This window comes from Ambystoma mexicanum, chromosome 12 (genome assembly GCF_040938575.1).
Source record: "Ambystoma mexicanum isolate Mex_15411 chromosome 12, UKY_AmexF1_1, whole genome shotgun sequence".
Lineage (NCBI taxonomy): Eukaryota > Metazoa > Chordata > Amphibia > Caudata > Ambystomatidae > Ambystoma > Ambystoma mexicanum.
Genome location: NC_090936.1, coordinates 1,004,361,584 through 1,004,386,043, shown reverse-complemented (window position 1 = coordinate 1,004,386,043; position 24,460 = coordinate 1,004,361,584). Strand labels below are relative to the sequence as shown.

The window sequence follows — 24,460 nt, the reverse complement described above, 5'->3', positions numbered from 1 at the left end:
ATCCCAGTCCTATCCTCTGTGAAAACGCTAGGGGTCTACATTGATGCAACCCTGTCCATGGACAAACAAGTTAGTGCCATTGTCTCCGCATCTGCACTAAGCACTAAACTCATCAACGCCATTAAACCATTCCTTTCCAAAGAAAACTGCCTTTCAATAGCAAGAGCTACCATAGGCGCTAAACTTGACTATTGCAATGCACTTCTAGCCGGCACCTCTGAAAAAAACCTAAACAAACTCCAGGTCACCCAAAATAACGCTCTAAGAGCAGCATTAAACATCTCCAAAAGGGACCACATCTCACTGGCAAGGCAATCAGTTCACTGGCTCCCTGTCAAAGAACGCATCACCTTCAAGGTACTGACTACTACCCACAAATGTATCCACCACACTGCACCATCATATCTCTCAGACACCATTCTCAGACAGACCTCATCCAGACCTACCAGACTCTGCTACACTAACCAACTCACTGTACCACGCATCCACAAGATTACAGCCGGGGGGCTGGGTTTCCCCTACATAGCACCAAAACTTTGGAATAATCTCCCCCACGCTCTAAGAGCAGAAGGCTCCCTCACAGCGTTTAGAAAAAAACTCAAAACCTCTCTCTTTAACTAAAATTCCTCTACCTACTGCCATTCAGGCACACACTGCTAACTATTGCTACTGCCCAAACTGTATGCATGTATGCCTCTGTATGCTGTAACTAAGACGCGCTTTCCCTGTAACCAGCGCTATTCTGTAACCAGCGCCACGATGCCTCAGGGCTGATTCTGTGCGCTTAACAAATGCGAATAAATAAATAAATAATAAATAAACCCTCAATCAGGGCACACACCGCCAACATCAAATAGTCATTTACTCTCTAGAAGGGGGGACAGAGAGAAGGACTGACTGTCCCTGCCCATCACACCACTTACCCTAGAAAGCGGCGATGGGCCGCCTAGCTAATACAAGTGGAGAGAAGAAGAGCAAATGCTTGCCAGACTGTCTTGTTTGGCTGGGGGGTGGGTGAGCACCTTATATTATCACCTAGCCTACGGTAGAAACAACCATGGACTCGCATCAATCACTCAATTAAAAAGTGTAGGGAACCGAGATCACAATCCTTAGCAAAACTATGACTTTTATTGGCAGATAGTCTAGAACCCTAAACTGTTAAAAATAAAGTATGTGGTAATATCAAGACCAGCCTGACCAAGGGAGTGCTATGTTTAGAAGACTGCCCTGAAGAAGGTGATCTAGAATGACCGAAACCGGTTGACATATGTGTAGAGATGGCATCTAATTACCTGTCACACTCTACATAGTGAACAAAAGCAATGCGTGCCAATGCATAGGTTTAGAGATAACAGGAATCTTTTGTGATTTTCTCAAAACTTAGTATGATATGAAATTTATTTCACGTAACATAAGCAATAGGTATTTAATTGTACTTCTTTAATACACTAGAAATAGGCTCAACCTTTATAAAACTTTTCCCATCATTCATACTTCACTCATACCAATCATCTTCATACTAACACAACTTCAAAAAATGGGTGATGACTATTCCCAAACAAATATTGGTTTGTAATATCAAGTCCAACACTCTTGTGTCTTGTAGATGTGACCCTCTGTGTTATTGCAGTGGGTTTCTTTCTTGTCGTCTACACGTGTTTCGGTTGTAGTATAATGTGGGCTGACACTATTTGGTCCCAAAAGTTATAGCCAACCTTCCTCAGGACGGAATGCAACAATCCAATCTGTGTTGCATCTTGATAGTATTCGTGAGCCTTTCAATCTCCACTGTATGTTCAGCGGGCGGTGGTCTTGAAAACTTGGATGAATCCCTGCTTCGGGTAAGGTCTTCACTCAATGTATACCCAATAGGTATGTGTATGTCTTCCTTTGCACTTTTCATTAAGCCAAATCAAGGTCAATTTCTACGGGGGGATGTTCAACATAAAATGGAGGCGTAAAATCAAGGGGTATTGATGTTATGCCTCTATTTAAAGCTGGGACCCATTTTGGAACCCTTCCTAGGCGTAGGAGGGTGGCAATGTGGAGTGGTTTTGACCTTGCATGAGATATTCATGCAGACGTAAAAGAGATGTAAAACGCCTTCATGCCTCAGGGCTTAATGTGCTACATACATGTACAAATAAATAAATAAATGGATTTCCATGGAATACACTTCGCAATTGCACCTGCTGAGTAGCAGGGGGATTCCATTGGGATGCATTATAAAACACTGCCTGCAAAACATCATTTGCAGGCAGTGTTTCATTGGGTTGATGGTTGACGGCTGTTTTTCCAGGCTTTTGTTTCCTTCCTCTCCAACGCCATGATGCTTTCGGGCGACCGTGTGCTATATAAGAACTCTTAACATAAAATGCCTCTCAAAGCAGAGAGTAAAAGTGAAGAGTAAAGGCGATTTTGCTTTGCTTTCTTTCCTTATGCTAATTTGCATAAAGCGCAACTAGCCCAGAGTCCTCAGAGCGTTTCACTACTCCATTTTGACAGTGACGAGAATTGCATGCAGGAGGCCCAGCAGCACGTACGTGAAAGCGTTTGCAGTCCCCTGCATGGAACTACTGCTTTTTGCAAATGACACCCACTATAGGGGAGATTATAAAGTGTAATTTAAAGATAGAAGGGGTTGAGGGAAAAGATAAACTGAGAGGAGTGACAGAATACAAGGCAGACCATTGCAGGAGAGGAAGGCACAGAGATGGTTTAATCTGAGAGACTGTCGGAGAATCGAGACTGCGTCAAGGAAAGAGCGGAACTGCATGGATTCGGTGGAAGGCAGTGATGGCATTGGTGATCCCATCAGGCTTGGGAGACAGACCCTGTTGACATGGTGAGAGGCCACATATCAAAGAGAGAGTCTGGAGGGCCTGAGAGAATGAAAGAGGATGGAAAGGCTGCATGTGTAATAAAGAGGATGGAAAGGCTGCATGTGTAATAAAGAGGATGGAAAGGCTGCATGTGTAATAAAGAGGATGGAAAGGCTGCATGTGTAATAAAGAGGATGGAAAGGCTGCATGTATAATAAAGAGGATGGAAAGGCTGCATGTATAATAAAGAGGATGGGAAGGCTGCATGTGTAATAAAGAGGATGGAAAGGCTGCATGTATAATAAAGAGGATGGAAAGGCTGCATGTATAATAAAGAGGATGGAAAGGCTGCATGTATAATAAAGAGGATGGAAAGGCTGCATGTATAATAAAGAGGATGGGAAGGCTGCATGTGTAATAAAGAGGATGGAAAGGCTGCATGTGTAATAAAGAGGATGGAAAGGCTGCATGTATGATAAAGAGGATGGAAAGGCTGCATGTATGATAAAGAGGATGGAAAGGCTGCATGTATGATAAAGAGGATGGAAAGGCTGCATGTATGATAAAGAGGATGGAAAGGCTGCATGTATGATAAAGAGGATGGAAAGGCTGCATGTGTAATAAAGAGGATGGAAAGGCTGCATGTGTAATAAAGAGGATGGAAAGGCTGCATGTATGATAAAGAGGATGGAAAGGCTGAATGTATGATAAAGAGGATGGAAAGGCTGCATGTATGATAAAGAGGATGGAAAGGCTGCATGTATGATAAAGAGGATGGAAAGGCTGCATGTATGATAAAGAGGATGGAAAGGCTGCATGTGTAATAAAGAGGATGGAAAGGCTGCATGTATGATAAAGAGGATGGAAAGGCTGCATGTATGATAAAGAGGATGGAAAGGCTGCATGTATGATAAAGAGGATGGAAAGGCTGCATGTGTAATAAAGAGGATGGAAAGGCTGCATGTATGATAAAGAGGATGGAAAGGCTGCATGTATAATAAAGAGGATGGAAAGGCTGCATGTATAATAAAGAGGATGGAAAGGCTGCATGTGTAATAAAGAGGATGGAAAGGCTGCATGTATAATAAAGAGGATGGAAAGGCTGCATGTGTAATAAAGAGGATGGAAAGGCTGCATGTATGATAAAGAGGATGGAAAGGCTGCATGTATGATAAAGAGGATGGAAAGGCTGCATGTATGATAAAGAGGATGGAAAGGCTGCATGTATGATAAAGAGGATGGAAAGGCTGCATGTATAATAAAGAGGATGGAAAGGCTGCATGTATGATAAAGAGGATGGAAAGGCTGCATGTGTAATAAAGAGGATGGAAAGGCTGCATGTGTAATAAAGAGGATGGAAAGGCTGCATGTATGATAAAGAGGATGGAAAGGCTGAATGTATGATAAAGAGGATGGAAAGGCTGCATGTATGATAAAGAGGATGGAAAGGCTGCATGTATGATAAAGAGGATGGAAAGGCTGCATGTATGATAAAGAGGATGGAAAGGCTGCATGTGTAATAAAGAGGATGGAAAGGCTGCATGTATGATAAAGAGGATGGAAAGGCTGCATGTATGATAAAGAGGATGGAAAGGCTGCATGTATGATAAAGAGGATGGAAAGGCTGCATGTGTAATAAAGAGGATGGAAAGGCTGCATGTATGATAAAGAGGATGGAAAGGCTGCATGTATGACAAAGAGGATGGAAAGGCTGCATGTATGATAAAGAGGATGGAAAGGCTGCATGTATGACAAAGAGGATGGAAAGGCTGCATGTATGATAAAGAGGATGGAAAGGCTGCATGTATGACAAAGAGGATGGAAAGGCTGCATGTATGATAAAGAGGATGCAGAATGGAATTGAGAGATTCCACATGGACCATAGCCTTTGCAAAAAAAGAGTGTAAGGGAAGACAGACTCTATAGGGGAAATAGGAAGAACATTTGGAGGGAAAGGGGGGTGATATGCATTTTCAATCATCGGGGTGTAAAGGACTATCAGCGGCTCCTTGATTGCTGATGTGGGGGGGGGGTGATAGGGAAGTAATGTCAGAATCAACGAAAGAGAAGGTTTCCAAACATTGAGGGCAGATATCAGTACCACTTTATACTGAGAGTGTCATCAGACCTGGTTAAACTCTGGGATTGGCCCGGAGTCGTAGGAGTGTCATACTCTTCTCTGGGATTGTCAGGGCCTGCAATAAATAGCATTACACTGATCTATTGCCGTAGTGTCCCCATCCAACCAGAGCAGCGGTGAGCGGAGAATGCCTGTGACAGATTACAGAACACGGCTGCGCCAGCAAATTCCACACACCTCTCTGCTAATGCTTTGGGGAGACGAGCTGAAGGGGGAATGTGCCCCCATTTGGCTCCAGAGCACCTGAATGATGCTCCCATTATATCTCCAAATCTGTACTTCATTACAGAAGAAAAAAGCTAAACTGTGCCACATTTATAATGTGTTCTTCTTTGACACACTCACACAAAGAAGGGGTTGCATTTATGTGGAATTCAATATGTTCTTCACGCTACAGACAGCTATAAAGCTGGAAGCCTACGTCAACCAATCAGCAGGTGACCTTATGACGGTATATTTTGTTGTGTTTCCTTAGTCTTGAAAGTAAATTTGCAAAACCTAAAGAAGGTTTTTTAGGCTTGCTTTACTTTGCACTCTGGAACTTTTATTTCTCCATTCAAGATGGAGGGTGGGAGGCTACAATTATACTCCCTTTACTTAACATATTTCTATAAAGATTTTAATATTTGTCAAGCTTTTGTATTAGGCTTCCTGTACTGGGCATGTTCATAAAATACAGTACTCTTGAAAGTTATACATGAATACATAGTTCTACTTACTAGACTTGAGAAGATATGTGGGCAAGGGTTGCAGAATGGTCTTATATTGCAGCGTCACCACCTAACTAAAGTGTGTGATCCTGGGCAAATCATTTTATCTCACTGTGGCTTATCGACAGGAATGTTAAGGACAACTATTTAAGTCCTGTTTCTACACCGAACGGATGATGCTCTACAAATTAAACAGAACAGATGAGTCCAGTTGTTTTTAAATATTAACAAAACTTCTATATTTATGTTTACCCAGAGGAATGTAAATCAAAGGGGCTGATACTAAGTTCAATCGCTGCATTTATTCTTTTAAGGCTCAGGTTCATCCATGCCTGGAAATGGTCATTTGGCATGAGTGCTTAATTGTGTGTGTGTATACATGTACACATATCCCCTGTTTTTCACCTTGGGTGGGGAAAGGTCAGAGTTTACAGTACTTACGAGCAGAGCGAGGAGTGCACACTCTGCCTCAGTGCTTTCAGTGGGCCGGGGCCACCCCCTGCCTGCCAGAGCCTCGGCGCCAGGCAGGGTCGGACTGCGCCAGGCAGGGTAGGTACAGTTTTCACGGAAGCACTGGCACTGTTAGCAACGGTGCTGGTGCTTCCGTCTCCCCACTCCCAGAGTCCTATAGGACTCTATGGGACTCGGGACTTACAAATTCCCCCGCCTGAGATCCCCAGCCATCGGGACTTCTAATGTCCTGGTGACACTGGGATCTCAGGCGATGGAAACGGTGTTACGGGGTTGGCGGCAACCCGCCGTGACAGCGGCAGGTTACTGCCAACTTCGTAATGAGGCCCAATGTATTTTTCTTTCATGCATTCATGGATATTTGTTGTGTATTGTAGTAAAAATAGTGGAGGAATTGGGCCAGAACAAGACGGATCTCTGATCCAGCAAAACCTTTCTTGCTGGAGCACCTATCCCCCCAAATTGAGGAGGTTCTTAGGCCCTGACTACCAGGTTGCTGCTGGGAGGCTATAAGCAACTACTTCACAAATTGCATTTGAAAGTCGTCCTTTGCTGAACACACAAGCTCAAACAATGTAATAGTCCAAATGCTTTGCACATACTTTACTGTCATGGAGATTATTCTGACCGAGGAAATGAGCATCATACCAAGTGTGAATTGCGTGCTCAGAAGGAATTAACGTTTGATTTATTATCACAGACATGTTTGATAAATTGGTGGTCATACTTCATTCCCAAAATGCACTTTGTGTTTAGGCAAAGCAGCCCACTTCCTCTATTCGGCCACCCGCATTATTCGAAACTAAGCTCCGCCCATCACTCCCACCCACACCACTGACAATCCGTCCCCACGCCACGCCTGCGGAAGGTGGGAGGGCCCGAGGGCCCAGAGGAAATGTCCTTTTTCAGCACTGAGTGAAATAATGCTATCTTTGGCAACATTAGTATGGATTGTTCATATTCTAGCTGCTGCTTATCTGGCCATGTGGGATGGGTGCAATGAGGTGAGGAGGACCCTGATTGTGCCCCGTATGGCAAGAATCTGGTATATATCAGTATCACCGAACCTGTGTTTGAATTGTTTTTTCCTTAACAGGTGGGTGGAGTCTTGCATGGCTGTGGACATGGCATTGCGTTAAATAAATCTCAGGGTTTTGATGTTCAGAAGTAGGCAGTTCTGGTTGCCACTACTCAAGAAACCCTAGCATGGCTCCAACCTTACCCTGCAGCTCCACAAAGCTTTGTTCGTGCTTTAGCGCCAACTCGCGGGTCTCCTCCAGCTCCGTCAGCAGCTGCAGGGCCTGCGCGCGCAGATCGTCGCCTTCCTGAGCAGCCAATACCAGATCGTTTACACACGCTCTGGCGGATCCCAACTTCCAGTCCAAGACTCCATCCGTCTCCAGCTCGGGCAGCTCATCGTCATCGTAGTCTGAAAACAAGGAAAAAGAAATTGAGTACAGGTGCAAGCCCAACTATTGTACACCAGAGGGCACCAAACACCCGATTTAGAGGTTACAGGACTAGAAGCAGAATGCGATGCATGTACCCTCGGGCCAGCGAGTACATCCACGGGGCCATTTTCCTGTTTGCTCTAAAAAAACGTTTTGCATTATGTGTATTAAATGTAGCAGAAGAGAGCTTTGAAAAGAAACAGAGCAATCCCATGTGAGGGTGCTTTGTTTTAATGGGGTTGACAGTTGTAATGGCAAGGTCAAGGGTTGGGGGACAGTCGCTTTGGTACATAGAATGGGGACAATACAGGCTAACAGGTTTTGGGGCACCTATTTACAGATATAAAGATTATATATATGGATATACAAAGTGAGATTACCTTTAGGGGGCCGAAGGAGCAATGATTCTGGATCATTCCTGGGAACACCTTCTAGGTTGAGGAGATGTCTCTTTAAAGATAATTTAAATCCACGAATCGTGGTGGCATTTTTTAATTTTGGGGTAGAGAGTTCCAGTGCAGTCTGGAGACAGTGCATGGCGCGCAGGGGGTGCGGGGGGGGGTATGGATACATAATGAAATGCTTAAGTACAGAGAGTATGAGGGGGAATCTGGCAGGAAATGGATTAGCCAGCTTGAGGAGGGGATTTAAAGATGAGGGGTAGGAATTTGAAGAGGGCTCGACAGTGGTCCATAGACAGCCAACCTGCACAGAGGCATCAGGTGGGGGTGGAGGGGTGTAAGAGGACCAGGGAGGCTACAGAGCAAAGTTCAACCTTATTTAAGAGGAGCAAACAGGTAAGTATCAAACACAGCAGAACATTCTCCACAAAAACTACAACACACAGATTTGACACCCGGCACCTCCTTAGGAACATCCAAAAATAAGATTCCCTAGTGTGTACCAAAACTAGGGCTTTGCTGAATAGCATATTTAGTATTCGGCCGAGCCGAATATGAAGCCGAATAGTTGCTTTATTCAATAAATCGTGTTCCAAACTTGAAAAAACACTTATTTAAAAAAGAAATAAAACACCATTTTAAGTGCATTGTATACTTTTATTTCTCTTCATTGTAATCAATGCAGCATCTTTATTTAAAGTATAAAAGCCAGGGAAAAAAAGCAGATTTAACCAAAATGAAGGGACCAAATGTACAGAAGGTTGTTGCATATTCAAAATCAGTGCCAGTCAAAGTAGGATGCTTCACAAATGCAAAATGACTAGGTTGCAATGAACAAAATGGATATTACAATTTTCAACTGCCTTTGTGAATCAGACACATTGCATTCTCTATCCAGTTGCAAAGTCGCTGCGGTGGAGTTTCAAAACTTCTTAGCTGCTCACATAGAAATGTATAAAATGCATCATGTAGGCTCATGCAGAACACAAGTCGAGAGGAAATCTGAAATGCGTGAACTCCATCTTACAACTATTCACCCCACCCCCTCATAGGCCAAACAAAGGAAAGGACTTTCCCAGAGAGGCTGTTCATTTTTGGTGAATGGGCAAGCACCCGCTCATTTATTACAACTGATTTTGCACATCAGGTCTAACTATTCATTGCGTTAAAAAAAATTACAAAAAATATAACCATGCTGGATCATACATAGGGGAAGTTTCTTTATGTAACTCTGATGGCCACCAAAATAATTAAACAAATTATAGCAGCACTAAAATATACTTTAACATTTACTTCATCGAAACTAACTATTCTATTCTAACTAACATATTTGCTGCAAGTTTCCCACCAAATTTGCTGTTGCTTTTGTCAATTTTGTCTTTTTGCATGTGAAGTGCTCTTTCTGTTTTGTTTTGATTTCTTTGGGCAATAAAGAAAGCTGTTTGGCTAGTCTGATGTGTTAATGCAGCAGCGACCCTGAATTAATCTGAGTGGCTTGCAAGTCTCACACTATTCAGCTTTTCATTCTTCAAAGGGTAATTTGACAAGCATCACATTTTTACTATAAAGCAATATATCTAAAATACAGACAGGTGTGCAAACGTACAAGGAAATCTGTCCCATATATTGCACTGCAGTCCTCTGATGGCTTTGAAAGTGAGCTTTGCAAGATTGTCCCGTCTCCACTCCCTCGTCCAGTTGTTGCTGAAGGCTCCCCTGTAGCATTTACACCAATTTCTTTAAAAATGGCTTGTCTGGCCTGGCCCCTTCTCCCAAGCACTGACGGTATCCCTCTTGCCCCAGCATTCAAACCCTGCTAGAAGTGATGAAACAGCAATTATGACCTTCACCCATTTCTGAGTAAACACTGTTTCCGCAATCACTCGTGCTGATGGAAAGGTGTTGTGTCTCAGCCTGGCCTGTTCCTTTGTCACCTTGGCAGTACCTATACCAGCTATTAATATGTTTGTCAAAAGAGCAAAATGTTCATTTTGAGAAACACGCGTGTGAAGCGGCGTAACATTTAGGAGAGCCAAAGCACATATCCAAATATCTTTCATATATTAACTAGACACAAAGGCCGTACATGCACATTCTCATTAGATCATTGCTTTATGTCAGAGTTGAACCCACTGCCACTAGCCAAACCAAATGAAAAATGCTTTAAAAGAAACATTTCAGAGGAAAAGTCCTATGTTTTGCAGAAGAAAAGGGCAATTTAATCACTACTACCTGATCGTTTCTTTTTGTATTCCTCGTTAAAGCAGAAACATTTTCTGGCTCTGGTTGCCTTAATTGTCTGATTGCTCTGAGTAGGTGTAGGGTGTTGTTTCTCTGTGTGGTCTGTGGAGGTGGGAGGCCATGCAGGAATTTGTTTTGCAGAGATGGGAAAGCAGAATTCCAGGTAAGGGATTTGTGTTGTTGGGGTGGGAGATAGAATGACAAGTGTGGTATTTGTGTTAGGTGGTGGCAGGCCCCAAGTAGGCAGTTTGTGGGGATGTTGGAGAGGCAGGATGCCAGTAATGGGAGCTTGCACTGTATGCCGGCAGAGTGTCAGCAATAGTGTCTTTGGTTTCAAGACTTACATTTGCATTTTGCCGGTTCAGCCCACGTTTGCCTCTTGGAGCCAAGCCAGACTCTAAGGCTCGGCCCTGACTTGGCCCATCCCAGGAATTCTCTGGCTCTCCCAACACTACATCCTACAAATTCCATCAACAGAGCATAGCTCTCTGACTGTCTTTTATAGAGTCCTCACACCTATCTTTACCCGCTGTCACACAGTGGCCCACTTTGGAACTGGAGGGATTACCCAACATAAATTCCTCTGAGAGGCCTGTAAGGTGGGGGCATATTACTCTGCCTGACCTAACCGAGCCCTACTAGGCTCCACTACCTATTGTGAATTCTTAATGTTTCTCCATGTGCATGGCCCATAGGGAGAAATGCTGTTCATTTTTCACTAATCTTCGCCACTCCTTCTCGCCAATACACAAACATATGCACATTATAATTCCTGATAAAATATCAGATAATGTTAAACTCAGGACTCGAGTCCTTAAAAAAAGAAAAGGGGGGGACTATTACGTACGCAATTGAAAGTGACATGACAGGAACTGCATGTATCCTTAAGTGAAATATGCACATTTCTTTCAGTTTGTATTTTCCAACTGAAGAAAATGCACATTGCATATAAACATTCGCCACAAGAAGAGATCTTCCTGTATTGTTGCAGGCTAAATATAAAAGGTGAGCACCTTTTATGTCTAAGAATCTGTAACAAAACATGCCCTATAGAGCATATTACAATATGAGATATTTTGCAGCTGTGTGATAGCAATTTGTCTGGTCTTGTGGCTAAGTGTCTGGTCTAATTCTATTCGGTTTTGCAAACTGAAGTCTATATTTGCCTTTCTGAGTTCTTGTTGCATTGTATTCAAATGAAAATGACAAAGTATTCGGGAAGAGCCGAATAGCAAGAAACTATTCGGCCGGAGCCGAATAGATTTTTTTCAGATGGAATTCAGCCGAATACTTACTCGAAGCCGAAGTTCGGTACACCCCTAACCAAATCCTGTTGCTTAGTGTCACATTTCCCTTATAAAGCCAAAATCACATTGACTGCTTGTTAATAGCAGGGATTTCACTAATGTTTGTATATGGGAGCGCACATAGGTACATGAGAAAATGACATTTAATAATCACAGTCTTACTCTGTTGCTAAAATAAATTGCAGTAGCTGATCATTGCAAATTAATGTTTGCATAAGAGTGCATTGTGAATTGGAAATGGGGTAGGGGCGGAGAGAAAGAGCCCAACAATGGCTTTGAAGTTCCCCTTCAGGATTATGGCATAGTGTGCCTCCCACCAGGGCAATAGCACCCTGGCATGAGCTCCCTCTAAACAACTCTTAATGTATAAGTAGTTGCATCCCAGCAGCACCAACTTCACTTTGCATTCTCCCGAAGATAATAAGGCCAGAAGCAAAACAAAATGATAATGACATGAATTTGATAACAGCTGTATTGAAGACCAGTGGTACATTATATGTGCACTGAGCAGGGATAGAAATGCAGGAGCGGCAGCCCCTGCCCCTAGAATCCTCCCATGAGAAAGTGCACCGGCCCCATGCCCCAGTGTGACCCCCCTTCCTCTGTTCAGGAGGTGCTCAGATTCCATGCCCCGTCTAGCCTTGGCATCCGCGCTGAGATTGTCAACATAGGTGATGATTGGTGTAATTAACAAAGATTATTTTGCGTTATATTACCTGGAATTTATAGCACACACCTCTGACATTTATACAACTTTGTGGCGCTAATGATCTTCTTGCTTGACTGCTGAACTGTTGTGGGTAGTCATGGAGTATAAGACTTCCCTCACTCATGAGGGTGAGGGCTGGGTTGGGGCGTATTGCGGCTGGCTTCCACACGGAAGGGGGCTCTCTGCCTTCGGCTTGCGTGAGCATGTCAGAAAGGAACCATTAAACCCCCTCCTTCCTGGTTCCTGACGTAGCTTCGAGCGGGAACCAGACAAGAAAGCCCTTTTAATGTTTAAATGTGTCTATGTCTTAGTGTCTGCATGTGTGTCGAGTGTGATTGTGTCTGTATGTAATCTATGTGTGTATGTAAATATATATATGTGAATGGGTTATGTATGGATGGGTGTGAGTGTGCCTGTCATGTGAATGAGGATGCACTGTGTGAATGTTCTGGGTGCCCAGCTTGCTAGAGTGAATGCAAGAGAATGTGTATTGGTGCGTGAATGGCTGGGTATGAAGGTGATTATGCGTGTGTGTGAGGTGCTGTGGGGCTCAGGGAACAGGCATGACATTTTTTACTGGGCATCTACGATAAATGCCCAGTAAAAAAAAGTCATGCCTGTCCCCTGACTGCCTCTCACGCACAAAATTATAATTGGTTATTTACAGAGGTTTCTAAGCACAGACCTGTGGATCGAACCTGTGTTGATCCACATCGTCTTGCTTCCAGGGTGAGTGTGTTGCCCTTGAGCTATTCTCCCAAAAAATAAGAGACCTGTAAAAAAGCTATACCTGCCCCTCGGCCACCCAGTGCCTCGCAGGCACAGATAATCACATTCATTACGTGTTATTGTTATTATGTGGCTAGACTGGCCTTTTGATGCAGCTAGTCTAGCCATCTCTAACTGTGTCATGACATATTTTATTGATCATCCATGATAAATCATGCATGATAAGTGTTATTATGTGGCTAGACAGGCATTTGGTTGAAGTCAGTCTCACCATTTCGTACTGTGGCATAACATTTTTTACTGGGCATCTAGGAATAAACAAGCATGATAAGTGTTATTACGTGGCAAGACTGCCATTTTAGGGCAGCCAGTCTAGCCATTTCTTACTATGGCATGACATGTTTTACTAAGCATCTAAGGTAAAGCAAGCTTAGTAAGTGTTAGTACATGGCTAGCCTGGCATTTTGGTGCAGCCAGTCATGCCATTTCTTACTATGGCATGGCATTTTTTTACCGTGCACCCATGATAAAGCATGCATGATATGTGTCATTACATGTCTAAACTGGCCTACATTACTGTAGCCATTTTGGACATGTTTCCATTTTTTGGAAAACCAACAGGAGTATGTTCTTATGTCGGGCTACTGGCATATATTGGCAGAGCCATTTTGGACATAAAAAGACAAACCATACAGTGCCCTATTTGTTTTTCGTCGCACATGAACAAATTAAAGACTATCCAAAAATAATGTTGGTAGCTGCTTAAGTACAACAGAATTATGTCACACCGCAATTGGCAGTACAGATACAGTATATATTTGTTAGTTATAGGACCTTCAGAATTAATAAAAACCTTTGTTTATAAGAGTTTGACAACTAATATCTTATGTGTCATACATTCATTATTAATTTACGTACTACCCAACGAGGTTCAATGTATACATCTTTCTATCGATGATTAGCACATGGTATGCACGGGAGTGCACAGTTCTAGACCAGTCTGGACCAGTTTTATTATAGAATAAGTATTGACATTATGTGCAAAGCATACATTAGCATGTACTTATGTGGGAATACTGGCATCTACTGGTGCAGCCAGCATGGAAATATATTGGCACATCCAGTGTGAACATGTTTTTATCCTGTTATCTGGGAAGGTGCCCACTCTGGAGGGTCTACAACCACGTTTCAGCTCACTGTGTCTTTCACAGAGGAGAAATACCATTTGCATATCAGTCTGGCCCACCCACACGGACAGTCCAGCACCGCAATGCTAGGCAATTCCCCTCTGAACAAGAGTACCAACAGTAACCTGAAACATGTGTTTTGGCCTAGTCATGCCTAATCAGTGAGGTAAAGCTGTGCCTCTCTAAACACAGTGAGCAAGGGGTCCACATCTGGATTACCCAGGGTAACTTAGGGTGAAACTCCAAGTTCCTAAGAATACAAAAAAAGGGTCTGGGAGCCTCTCTATTGAGAACTAACACAACCAAATAACCTGTTCTCTGGGAAGGTGCCCACTCGGGAGGGTCTACAACCATGTTTCAGCTTCACACTTAGGAGGACCAACAAGGCTTCTCAGTTCAGGGGCTCCCACACTCATTTGTAATTTTGTAAAACGTGTGGTTTCACCCAGTGTAATCCAGACGTGGACCCCTTGTTATCTGTGCTTTAGAGAGGCTCCGTTTCACCTCACTGAGAAGGCCCAACAAGGCTGAAACTTGTGTCTGGGCTTGTTGATGGTACTCTTGGTCAGAGGAGAATCACCTAGCATTTCGGTGCTGGACTGCTCTTGTGTGAGGGACCAGACTGATATTCAAATGGATATTTCTCCTTTTTTGTACTGTATACCATGTACTGTATAATGCAACATTTTTGCTAATTATTGAAAACATGTTCATGGGGGGAGAACCCTCCTAAACCCACCTTGGTTTGTTTGGTTGCCATGGCTTCACTCGGTTCCATGTTTGTGGCAAATAGTTACACCATTCAAATTGAAAAAATTACCAGTTGCCACTGGTGGCTGGCACGTTCAGGTGCCAGTGGTCAGGCACAACCCCTTTGTTTCTACACTTGGTGAACGATTTACGCTTTGATTAATAAACATACTTCCATCTGTCAGCTAGTGCAGTGCGTGGCATGCCCCTGCAGCAGCATGATCGTCATGGGCATCGGGCATGCGTGGTGGTCCAGGCCGGCCTAGAGTGTGGCACGGCCCCTGCTTTGTTGAGGCTTGTGGGGGGGGCCTCAGCATGGCATGCATGGGGCCCCCCAAATTTGGTGCTACTCCACTGCTGACCACAAAAACCTTCACTATCCCTTCTATGTGAGCGACGCACAGTGACCATCACCAGAAAGCACATTCGATAGCAAGCCCTTGAAATACCAATTCACACCTAAAAAAGAACCAGCAACCTCTTCAAAGACGCAACTCCGCCTTTTATACCACGGGTCAATGATCACACCCCCACATGAGAAGGGGTTCTTCTGCCCATCGGGGCACAAACTTTATCTCTGAAGATCTCTCCAGACACAAGGGTTTACACACTAGACCGGTCTCCCACACTAACTCAGCCGCAAAGTCGAATCAGGAAGCCCACAAAGGCCACTGATCGACTGTGGTCCAGCCGAGTGGGCCATACCTGACTTCCTCAACTTCCTTCCACCTCAGCTGGCGTGAGCGCTATAAAAAACATACAAGAGACTAAAATCCATAAATCAAGACTTACATCTTAATAATATCACATGTCCACACCTGTCTACTCTGAAGCATCCTCCTCTTGATCCCCATTAAATAGAGGGTCATGTACTGATGCCAACGACTGCCTTGTCCCTCTGCCTCAGCTTGCCAAAGCATCAGATGCCCAGGTCGCAAAGAGCTGGGTATCTAAAAAAACAGTGCAGACTATGTGCTTTTTTTAGATGCCTGATTCTCTGGACTGCATAGGTCGCCTTGTCCCCAAAGGCGAACATGTGCTTCACTGAAGCTGTGCACCAGTGGTCGAAGTGTACGAAAAGAAGTAGTGTAATTATGTTCCCTACTGGCCTACCCCCGCTCACCACAAACCCCATCACCACACCGCCTCCCACACGCAATCCAAACCCCCAAACAAATGTGCCTGCTGTTTAAGGGAACTTTCAGTGCACTGCACTGAAAGTGCAAGTTTCAACTGCTTCCCACACTTTTATTTTAAACGAAACCATTCCCGAACGGTTTCTTTTTAAAATAAAAGTATAGGAACAATAAAGCTTAATTTAAAAAAGTAGAGGAGCACCGCTACCTACCGCTCCTTACCACTCCTGCTCACTTCGACCACTGCTGTACACTGACTCCCTACATTCGTGATGGAAAGTCTTCTTACGGTAGGTTGCTAGCACCTATATGGATGCCGGTAGTATGTTCTGCCAAGGTGAGCTCAGTCGGACAGAGCCACAACACTGCTATCCAGGTTACAATAAGTGCACAGAAGGCTCAGAACTGGCCCTCCTCTGCATTTTGTATACCCTTGTGCAATTCCAAACATTTTCAATAGAATGCTTTAATGGTAATGCATTGTAAAGTGCACTCTCTATGTGAGTTGGCCAATTGTGGTCGCGGCAGTAAAGCTAAGGTTACATCACACGTAACTGGAAAGGAATCATTGAACAAAATGGTTTTTCGTATGCATTATGAACCCATAAATGGCATTTGACTGATCCTGGCCAATCCAATCAAGCTTGCCAAATTTGGTAACAATTCAGGCAGTGGGTGAAAAGTTAAGAGAAGTTGAAAACACATGTTTTCTCCTGGTTAGAAAGGATATTTGCATTTAGAAAATGAATTTTCTGAACATGATTTCTCATGTTCTGCTTCAATTTTCTGGATTTTGTGGCATGACATACACTTTCCCTTGAAGTTGTGGTTGCTTAAAATGTTTTTACATTTCAGCAGCTAACTCCACATAATTGAATTCAAGAAAAGGGGCACTTACCTATATGTTTGACATGCCCACTGGAGCTGTAGTGTGCACTGTGACATACGAACGTACACATAGCTTTGGATTGTAGAACATCAAAACCTTTGTACTGTGCGTGTCTTCATATTGTGTAATGTGAAATCCAAACCTGCTAACGTATGCATAGTGTGATGAATCTGAGGCTGTCGTCCCTTCTCCCCTAGGGCGAGACTTTTCCCATGAGGTCAGTGCGGTGCGTCCACAGTACAATGGTCCCCCTGGGGGTGGTGAACTGAGGGAGGATCACATGGGGAAGGAAGTCCCCTTTGGGATTAGGGACGATTATTCTCAGAGAACACGATATGACCACGTTACAATACACCCAGTCCCTCCTCCAATACTAAATCCTCCTTCCCCCTCTTTAGATACAGCCCAAGTGTTCTATTGTCAAGTTAGTCATTCTAATATACGTGACAACACTAAGATCCCAGAGAATACAAAGTTAGCTACATATGACTCTATCCTGAGTACTGTTAAGAAGAAGATGACCGGGAGTCCGACAATCACTCTAGAGAAGCAGGGTGAGTGGTCTAGCCTCTCACGGTATATGTGATTGGCTCTTCAAGCATCCAGCGAGGGACTTCAAAAACAGATCAGCTGAGACGCAAAGGGAGACTGGTCCTCCGAGGAGGAACTGCAGGAGCCGTGCACCAAGCGAGCAGAAAAAAGCAGAAAGGGAAGCTGTGAATGGAGGAGAAGGTGAACCAAAGGTGGTCCAGGACAGAAGGACTACTCGGGCTGTTTCTGAGCAGAACCTCCAGGCACCCCAGGCCCTGGCAAAGAGCCAGAGAGAGAGGACGTGCAGCCGGGAAGAGCCTGGCATCTGCTGGGCCGCTGCAGACCCTGCCAAAGACCCGAATGCTATCAGAGCCTCGAGAAGCGAAGCAGCTGCTCCGGAAACACTGGTACCTGCCTGGAAGAGATAAACAGGTACATGGGTTTACCCTAGAGGTGCTGGAGGTTTGGGAAGCAAGGGGGTGAAAATGGAAGCAGGATAAGATGGTCTCGGACCCCGAGAGGACGTTGTGAATCTAGGAAAGCAAGGTTAAAAGGGTCTTAAACCCTAAGAGGAGATTGCAAGTTTGAACCCGCACCCAAATGGAGGTATAAAAGGGTCTGGGATCGCGAGGATAACCGAGAGAGAAATAAAAAGGTCTGGGACCTCAAGAACAAACAAGAAAGAGATAAAAGGGTCTGAGACCCTGGGAATAACCAAGAAAGAGATACATGGGTCTGGGACCCTGAGAATAACCAAGGAAGAAATAAAAGGGTCTGGGACCCTGAGAATAACCGAGAAAGAGATACATGGGTCTGGGACCCTGAGAATAACCGAGAAAAAGAGAAAAGGGTCTGGGACCCTGAGAATAACTAAGAAAAAGAGATACAAGGGTTTTGGACCCTGAGAATAAACAAGAAAGAGAAACAAGAATCATGTGTTTGGCAGGAGAGTGAACCAAGCACGTACGATAATGATATGTGAGTCTGAGACCCGCACCCATGTGAGAAGTCAAGAATAATAGGGTCTGGGACTCTAGCTTTAAAAGGAGCAGCCAAGGAAGAGTTTTATGCTTGGCAGGGGAGTGAACCAAGTGGACACAATTCTACATTGTGAGTCTGAGGCCCACACCCATATGAGGGACATAAACCAAACTGTGCAACAAAGAGGGCCTGTGATCCTGTGAGAGAAAGAGCAACAGTCCATGAGAGGACAGTTGCTTGGCAGGAGAGTAAACCAAGCTATACAGAGTATTGTGAGTCTGGGACCAACACCGAAAGGTAATCTCGAGAATAAGATGGTCGAGAGCCCTGGAATTCGAAGAGAGTTCATTCAAAAGGAATCCTACACTTGGTAGGGAAGTGTGCCAAGCTGGTGGAACAAAGAACTGTGAATGTGAGATTTATGTATTATCCAGTGACATTTGCCCTAAGAAAGAAAGGAGCTCAGAAGCCCAAAAAAGGCGAACAAGAAAAACGCTAGGGCAAAGCAGTGCATCCCTAGCCTTGTAGTTTTACATTTATGAACACTTGTTTATTTCATCACATTTAGATTACCCTAGGGACTGGGAACCTTTCAGTTGGTTGTAATTTTGATAAACCTCTCTTTGGGGAGGGATAATTCCTGCACAGTTACTTTGATTTATTAGTGTTAGGGGCAAAGGTAGTCTTTTAGGACACAACTATGATGGGCCTTTCTTTAAGGTAGGAAAACCCCACTTATAATTATAATTGCAATTGTTTTTATAATGCGCTTAATACAGAAGAGGTTTCTAAGCAGGAACCTGGGATTCGAACCTGTGTTGCTTTGCCTGGTCTTGCTCCTAAGACGAGCACGTTGCCACTGAGCTATACCACCCATGCCTTAGATTTAGGGATAGAGAGGCATTTTCCCAACCCTTTCTTGATCAATGAAAGTTTCTGCACAGCATCCTGCCACTATTGTGTCTGAGCCTTACTTCTGCACCCTTACAGTAGTCATCTACATTGGCATGTGCACAGCGCTGTCGCACTGGTTAGGTGGTCATTGCTGAGAACTGTGCTCAGACTGTCTGATTCTCCATTACCTGGTGACACAGCTGTTGTAGGTATGGGTGTGTGTTTCTATTGTGTAATCGGAAATACGACCATATGCATATACGCCCAAAAACTCATTTCAAAATAGAACATTAAGTCTCATCAAATGTACACAAACATTCATGACCCAGTTAACAGTAGAAAACCTAAGTTTCTTAGGTTTTCAAACGCCTCCAATATATCCAGGGTGTTCACAGTCTGCTTGAAATGTAAAACACATGCTTGAAATGTAAAACAAATGGATAATTGAAAGAAGCGGAACACTGGAATATTCCTCTTAGCCTCATTATCTTACCCAATGAGTTGCGTCGATGTGTTGCTTTCTGAGTCTGTATTCGTAAAATGCAATGTGACATATACACATATAGCCTCACACACAATTGCAGCTTTGTTTCTTGCATTGTGTATTTGTAATGTCTACCTTACAACACAAACATTGAAAATACATCTGTGAGATAATTAGATATCCAAAGCAGGAGAAATAGAAAGGAAGACCCAAAGGCAGACCAGCAGATAGATACAGAAAGCCAAAGATAGATAAATAGATAGGAAGACCCAAAGGCAGACCAACAGATAGATACAGAAAGCCAAAGATAGATAGATAGATAGATAGATAGATAGATAGATAGATAGATAGATAGATAGATAGATAGATAGACCCAAAGGCAGACCAGACGATAGATACAGAAAGCCAAAGATAGAAAAATAGAAAGGAAGGCCCAAAGGCAGACCAGCAGATAAATACAGAAAGCCAAAGATAGATAATTAGAGATAGACACAGAAAGCCAAAGATAGATAAATAGATAGGAAGACCCAAAGGCAGACCAGCAGATAGATACAGAAAGCCAAAGATAGATAAATAGAGATAGACACAGAAAGCCAAAGATAGATAAATAGATAGGAAGACCCAAAGGCAGACCAGCCGATAGATACAGAAAGCCAAAGATAGATAAAGAGAGATAGATACAGAAAGCCAAAGACAGAGAAATAGATAGGAAGACCCAACGGCAGACCAGAAGATAGATACAGAAAGCCAAAGATACATACATAGATAGGAAGACCCAGAGGAAGACCAACAGATAGATACAGAAAGCCAAAGATAGATAAATAGATAGGAAGACTCTAAGGCAAACCAATAGTTAGATAGATAAAGAGACCCAAAGGCAGATCAACAGATAGATACAGAAAGCCAAAGATAGATACGTAGTTAGGAAGACCAAAAGGTAGACCAGCAGATAGATACAGAAAGCCAAAGATAGATGAATAGATAGGAAGACCCAAAGGCAGACCAAGAGATAGATACAGAAAGCCAAAGATAGATGAATAGATAGGAAGACCCAAAGGCAGACCAGAACATAGATACAGAGAGCCAAAGATAGATAAATAGATAGGAATACCCAAAGGCAGACCAGCAGATAGATACAGAAATATAAAGACCTAAAGGCAGACCAGCAAATAGATACAGAAACCAAAGCTAGATAAATAGATAGGAAGACCCAAAGGCAGACCAGCAGATAGATACAGAAACCAAAGAGAGGTAAATAGATAGGAAGACCCAAAGACAGACAAGCAGATAGATACAGAAAGTCAAAGATCGGAAAATAGATAGGAAGACCCAAAGGCAGACCAACAGATAGATACAGGAAGCCAAAGATACATACATAGATAGGAAGACCCAGAGGAAGACCAACAGATAGATACAGAAAGCCAAATATAGATAAATAGATAGGAAGACTCAAAGGCAAACCAATAGATAGATAGATAAAGAGACCCAAAGGCAGATCAACAGATAGATACAGAAAGCCAAAGATAGATACGTAGATAGGAAGACCAAAAGACAGACCAGCAGATAGATACAGAAAGCCAAAGATAGATGAATAGATAGGAAGACCCAAAGGCAGATCAGCAGATAGATACAGAAAGCCAAAGATAGATGAATAGATAGGAAGACCCAAAGGCAGACCAGAACATAGATACAGAAAGCCAAAGATAGATAAATAGATAGGGATACCCAAAGGCAGACCATCAGATGGATACAGAAATAGGAAGACCTAAAGACAGACCAGCAAATAGATACAGAAACCAAAGATAGATACATAGATAGGAAGACCCAAAGGCAGACCAGCAGATGAATACAGAAACCAAAGATAGATTAATAGATAGGAAGACCCAAAGGCAGACCAAGAGATAGACACAGAAATCCAAAGATAGATAAATAGATAGGAAGACCCAAAGACAGACCAACAGATAGATACAGGAAGCCAAAGATACATACATAGATAGGAAGACCCAGAGGAAGACCAACAGATAGATACAGAAAGCCAAATATAGATAAATAGATAGGAAGACTCAAAGGCAAACCAATAGATAGATAGATAGATAAAGAGACCCAAAGGCAGATCAACAGATAGATACAGAAAGCCAAAGATAGATACGTAGATAGGAAGACCAAAAGGCAGACCAGCAGATAGATACAGAAAGCCAAAGATAGATGAATAGAGAGGAAGACCCAAAGGCAGATCAGCAGATAGATACAGAAAGCCAAAGATAGATGAATAGATAGGAAGACCCAAAGGCAGACCAGAACATAGATGCAGAAAGCCAAAGATAGATAAATAGATAGGGATACCCAAAGGCAGACCAGCCGATGGATACAGAAATAGGAAGACCTAAAGGCAGACCAGCAAATAGATACAGAAACCAAAGATAGATACATAGATAGGAAGACCCAAAGGCAGACCAGCAGATAGATACAGAAACCAAAGATAGATTAATAGATAGGAAGACCCAAAGGCAGACTAAGAGATAGACACAGAAATCCAAAGATAGATAAATAGATAGGAAGACCCAAAGACAGACCAGCAGGTAGGTACAGAAAGCCAAAGATCATTAAATAGATAGGAAGACCCAAAGGCAGACCAACAGATAGATACAGAAAGCAAAAGATAGATAAATAGATAGGAAGACCCAAAGGCAGACCAGACAATAGATACAGAAAGCCAAAGATAGATGAATAGACAGGAAGACCCAAAGGCAGACCAGCAGATAAATACAGAAATCCAAAGATAGATAAATAGAGATAGACACAGCTAGCCAAAGATAGATAAATAGATAGGAAGACCCAAAGGCAAACCAATAGATAGATAGATAGATAGATAGATAGATAGATAGATAGATAGATAGATAGATAGATAGATACAAAGGCAGACCAACAGATAGATACAGAAAGCCAAAGATAGATGAATAGATTAGGAAGACCCAAAGGCAGACCAGCAGATAGATACAGAGAGCCAAAGATAGATACATAGATAGGAATACCCAAAGGCAGACCAGCAGATAGATACAGAAAGCCAAAGATAGAAAAATATAAAGGAAGGCCCAAAGGCAGACAAGCATATAAATACAGAAGGACAAAGATAGATAAATAGAGATAGACACAGAAAGTCAAAGATAGATAGATAGATAGATAGATAGATAGATAGATAGATAGATAGATAGACCCAAAGGCAGACCAACAGATAGATACAGAAAGCCAAATATAGATAAATAGATTAGGAAGACCCAAAGGCAGACCAACAGATAGATACAGAAAGCCAAAGATAGATAAATAGATAGGAAGACCCAAAGGCAGACCAGAAGATAGATACAGAAAGCCAAAGATACATACATAGATAGGAAGGCTCAAAGGCAAACTAATAGATAGATAGATAAAGAGACCCAAAGGCAGATCAACAGACAGATACAGAAAGCCAAAGATAGATAAATAGATAGGAAGACCCAAAGGCAGACCAGAAGATAGATACAGAAATCCAAAGATAAATAAATAGATCGGAAGGCTCAAAGGCAAACCAATAGATAGATAGATAAAGAGACCCAAAGGCAGATCAACAGACAGATACAGAAAGCCAAAAATAGATACGTAGATAGGAAGACCAAAAGGCAGACCAGCAGATAGATACAGAAAGCCAAAGATAGATAAATAGGTAGGAAGGCTCAAAGGCAAACCAATAGATAGATAGATAAAGAGACCCAAAGGCAGATCAACAGATAGATACAGAAAGCCAAAGATAGATACGTAGATAGGAAGACCCAACGGCAGACACACAGATAGATACAGAAAGCCAGGGGCCAAGTCCTAAAAATTAAAGTGCGTGGACTCCTAAACAAACGCAATGGCATGTGACGTTGCCAGAAATTACCATATCAAGGTGAAATATGCACATTTCATTAAATTGGCTTTGCATAATGACCCACATTGCACAGGATGAATGGCATTTGCCTTTCATAAAATCAATACACAACAAAACCAAGAAAGGATATTTTTTTCTAATAGTGTTTTTGAAAACGTTAAAAGGTGTGCATGTTTTGAACTCCAAGAACCAATACAAATGTTTTCCCTGGAATTTGCAGTACCGAAATGAAACATTTCAGGTTTCATTGTTTGTTATTTTCCGTCAGGTGCAGTGGTGAAGTGCCTGCCCTGCAAACCTGACGACTGTGGTTCGATCCTCGATGTCGGCTTTGATCCATAAAGAGGACATTTAATGTTTTTCATTTTAGCTGGGGAGGACTCTGTCCACCCCCGTTTGCCCTCGACTTGAGCCCTGCAGAAAGCAAAAGATAGATAGATAGATAGGAAGACCCAAAGGCAGACCAGCAGATAGATACAGAAAGCCAAAGGTAGATAAATAGATAGGGAGACCCAAAGGCAGACAAGCAGATAGATACAGAAAGCCAAAGATAGATGAATAGATAGGAAGACCCAAAGGCAGACCAGCAGATAGATACAGAAATAGGAAGACCTAAAGGCAGACCAGCAAATAGATAAAGAAACCAAAGATAGATAGATAGGAAGACCCAAAGGCAGACCAGCAGATAGATACAGAAAGCCAAAGATCGATAAATAGATA

The 24,460-nt window shown here is 42.9% G+C and overlaps 1 protein-coding gene across 3 annotated transcripts in view; it reads right to left on the bottom strand.

Moving 5' to 3' along the window:
- CCDC136 (coiled-coil domain containing 136) overlaps nucleotides 1–24,460 on the bottom strand; it is a 391,788-nt gene that overhangs the window by 227,902 nt on the left and 139,426 nt on the right. For all 3 annotated transcript variants that reach the window (XM_069629532.1, XM_069629531.1, XM_069629533.1), the window contains exon 3: nucleotides 7,369–7,575. In XM_069629532.1, coding sequence (XP_069485633.1) covers nucleotides 7,369–7,575 — 207 coding nt within the window. The remainder of the gene's footprint in view (nucleotides 1–7,368; nucleotides 7,576–24,460) is intronic.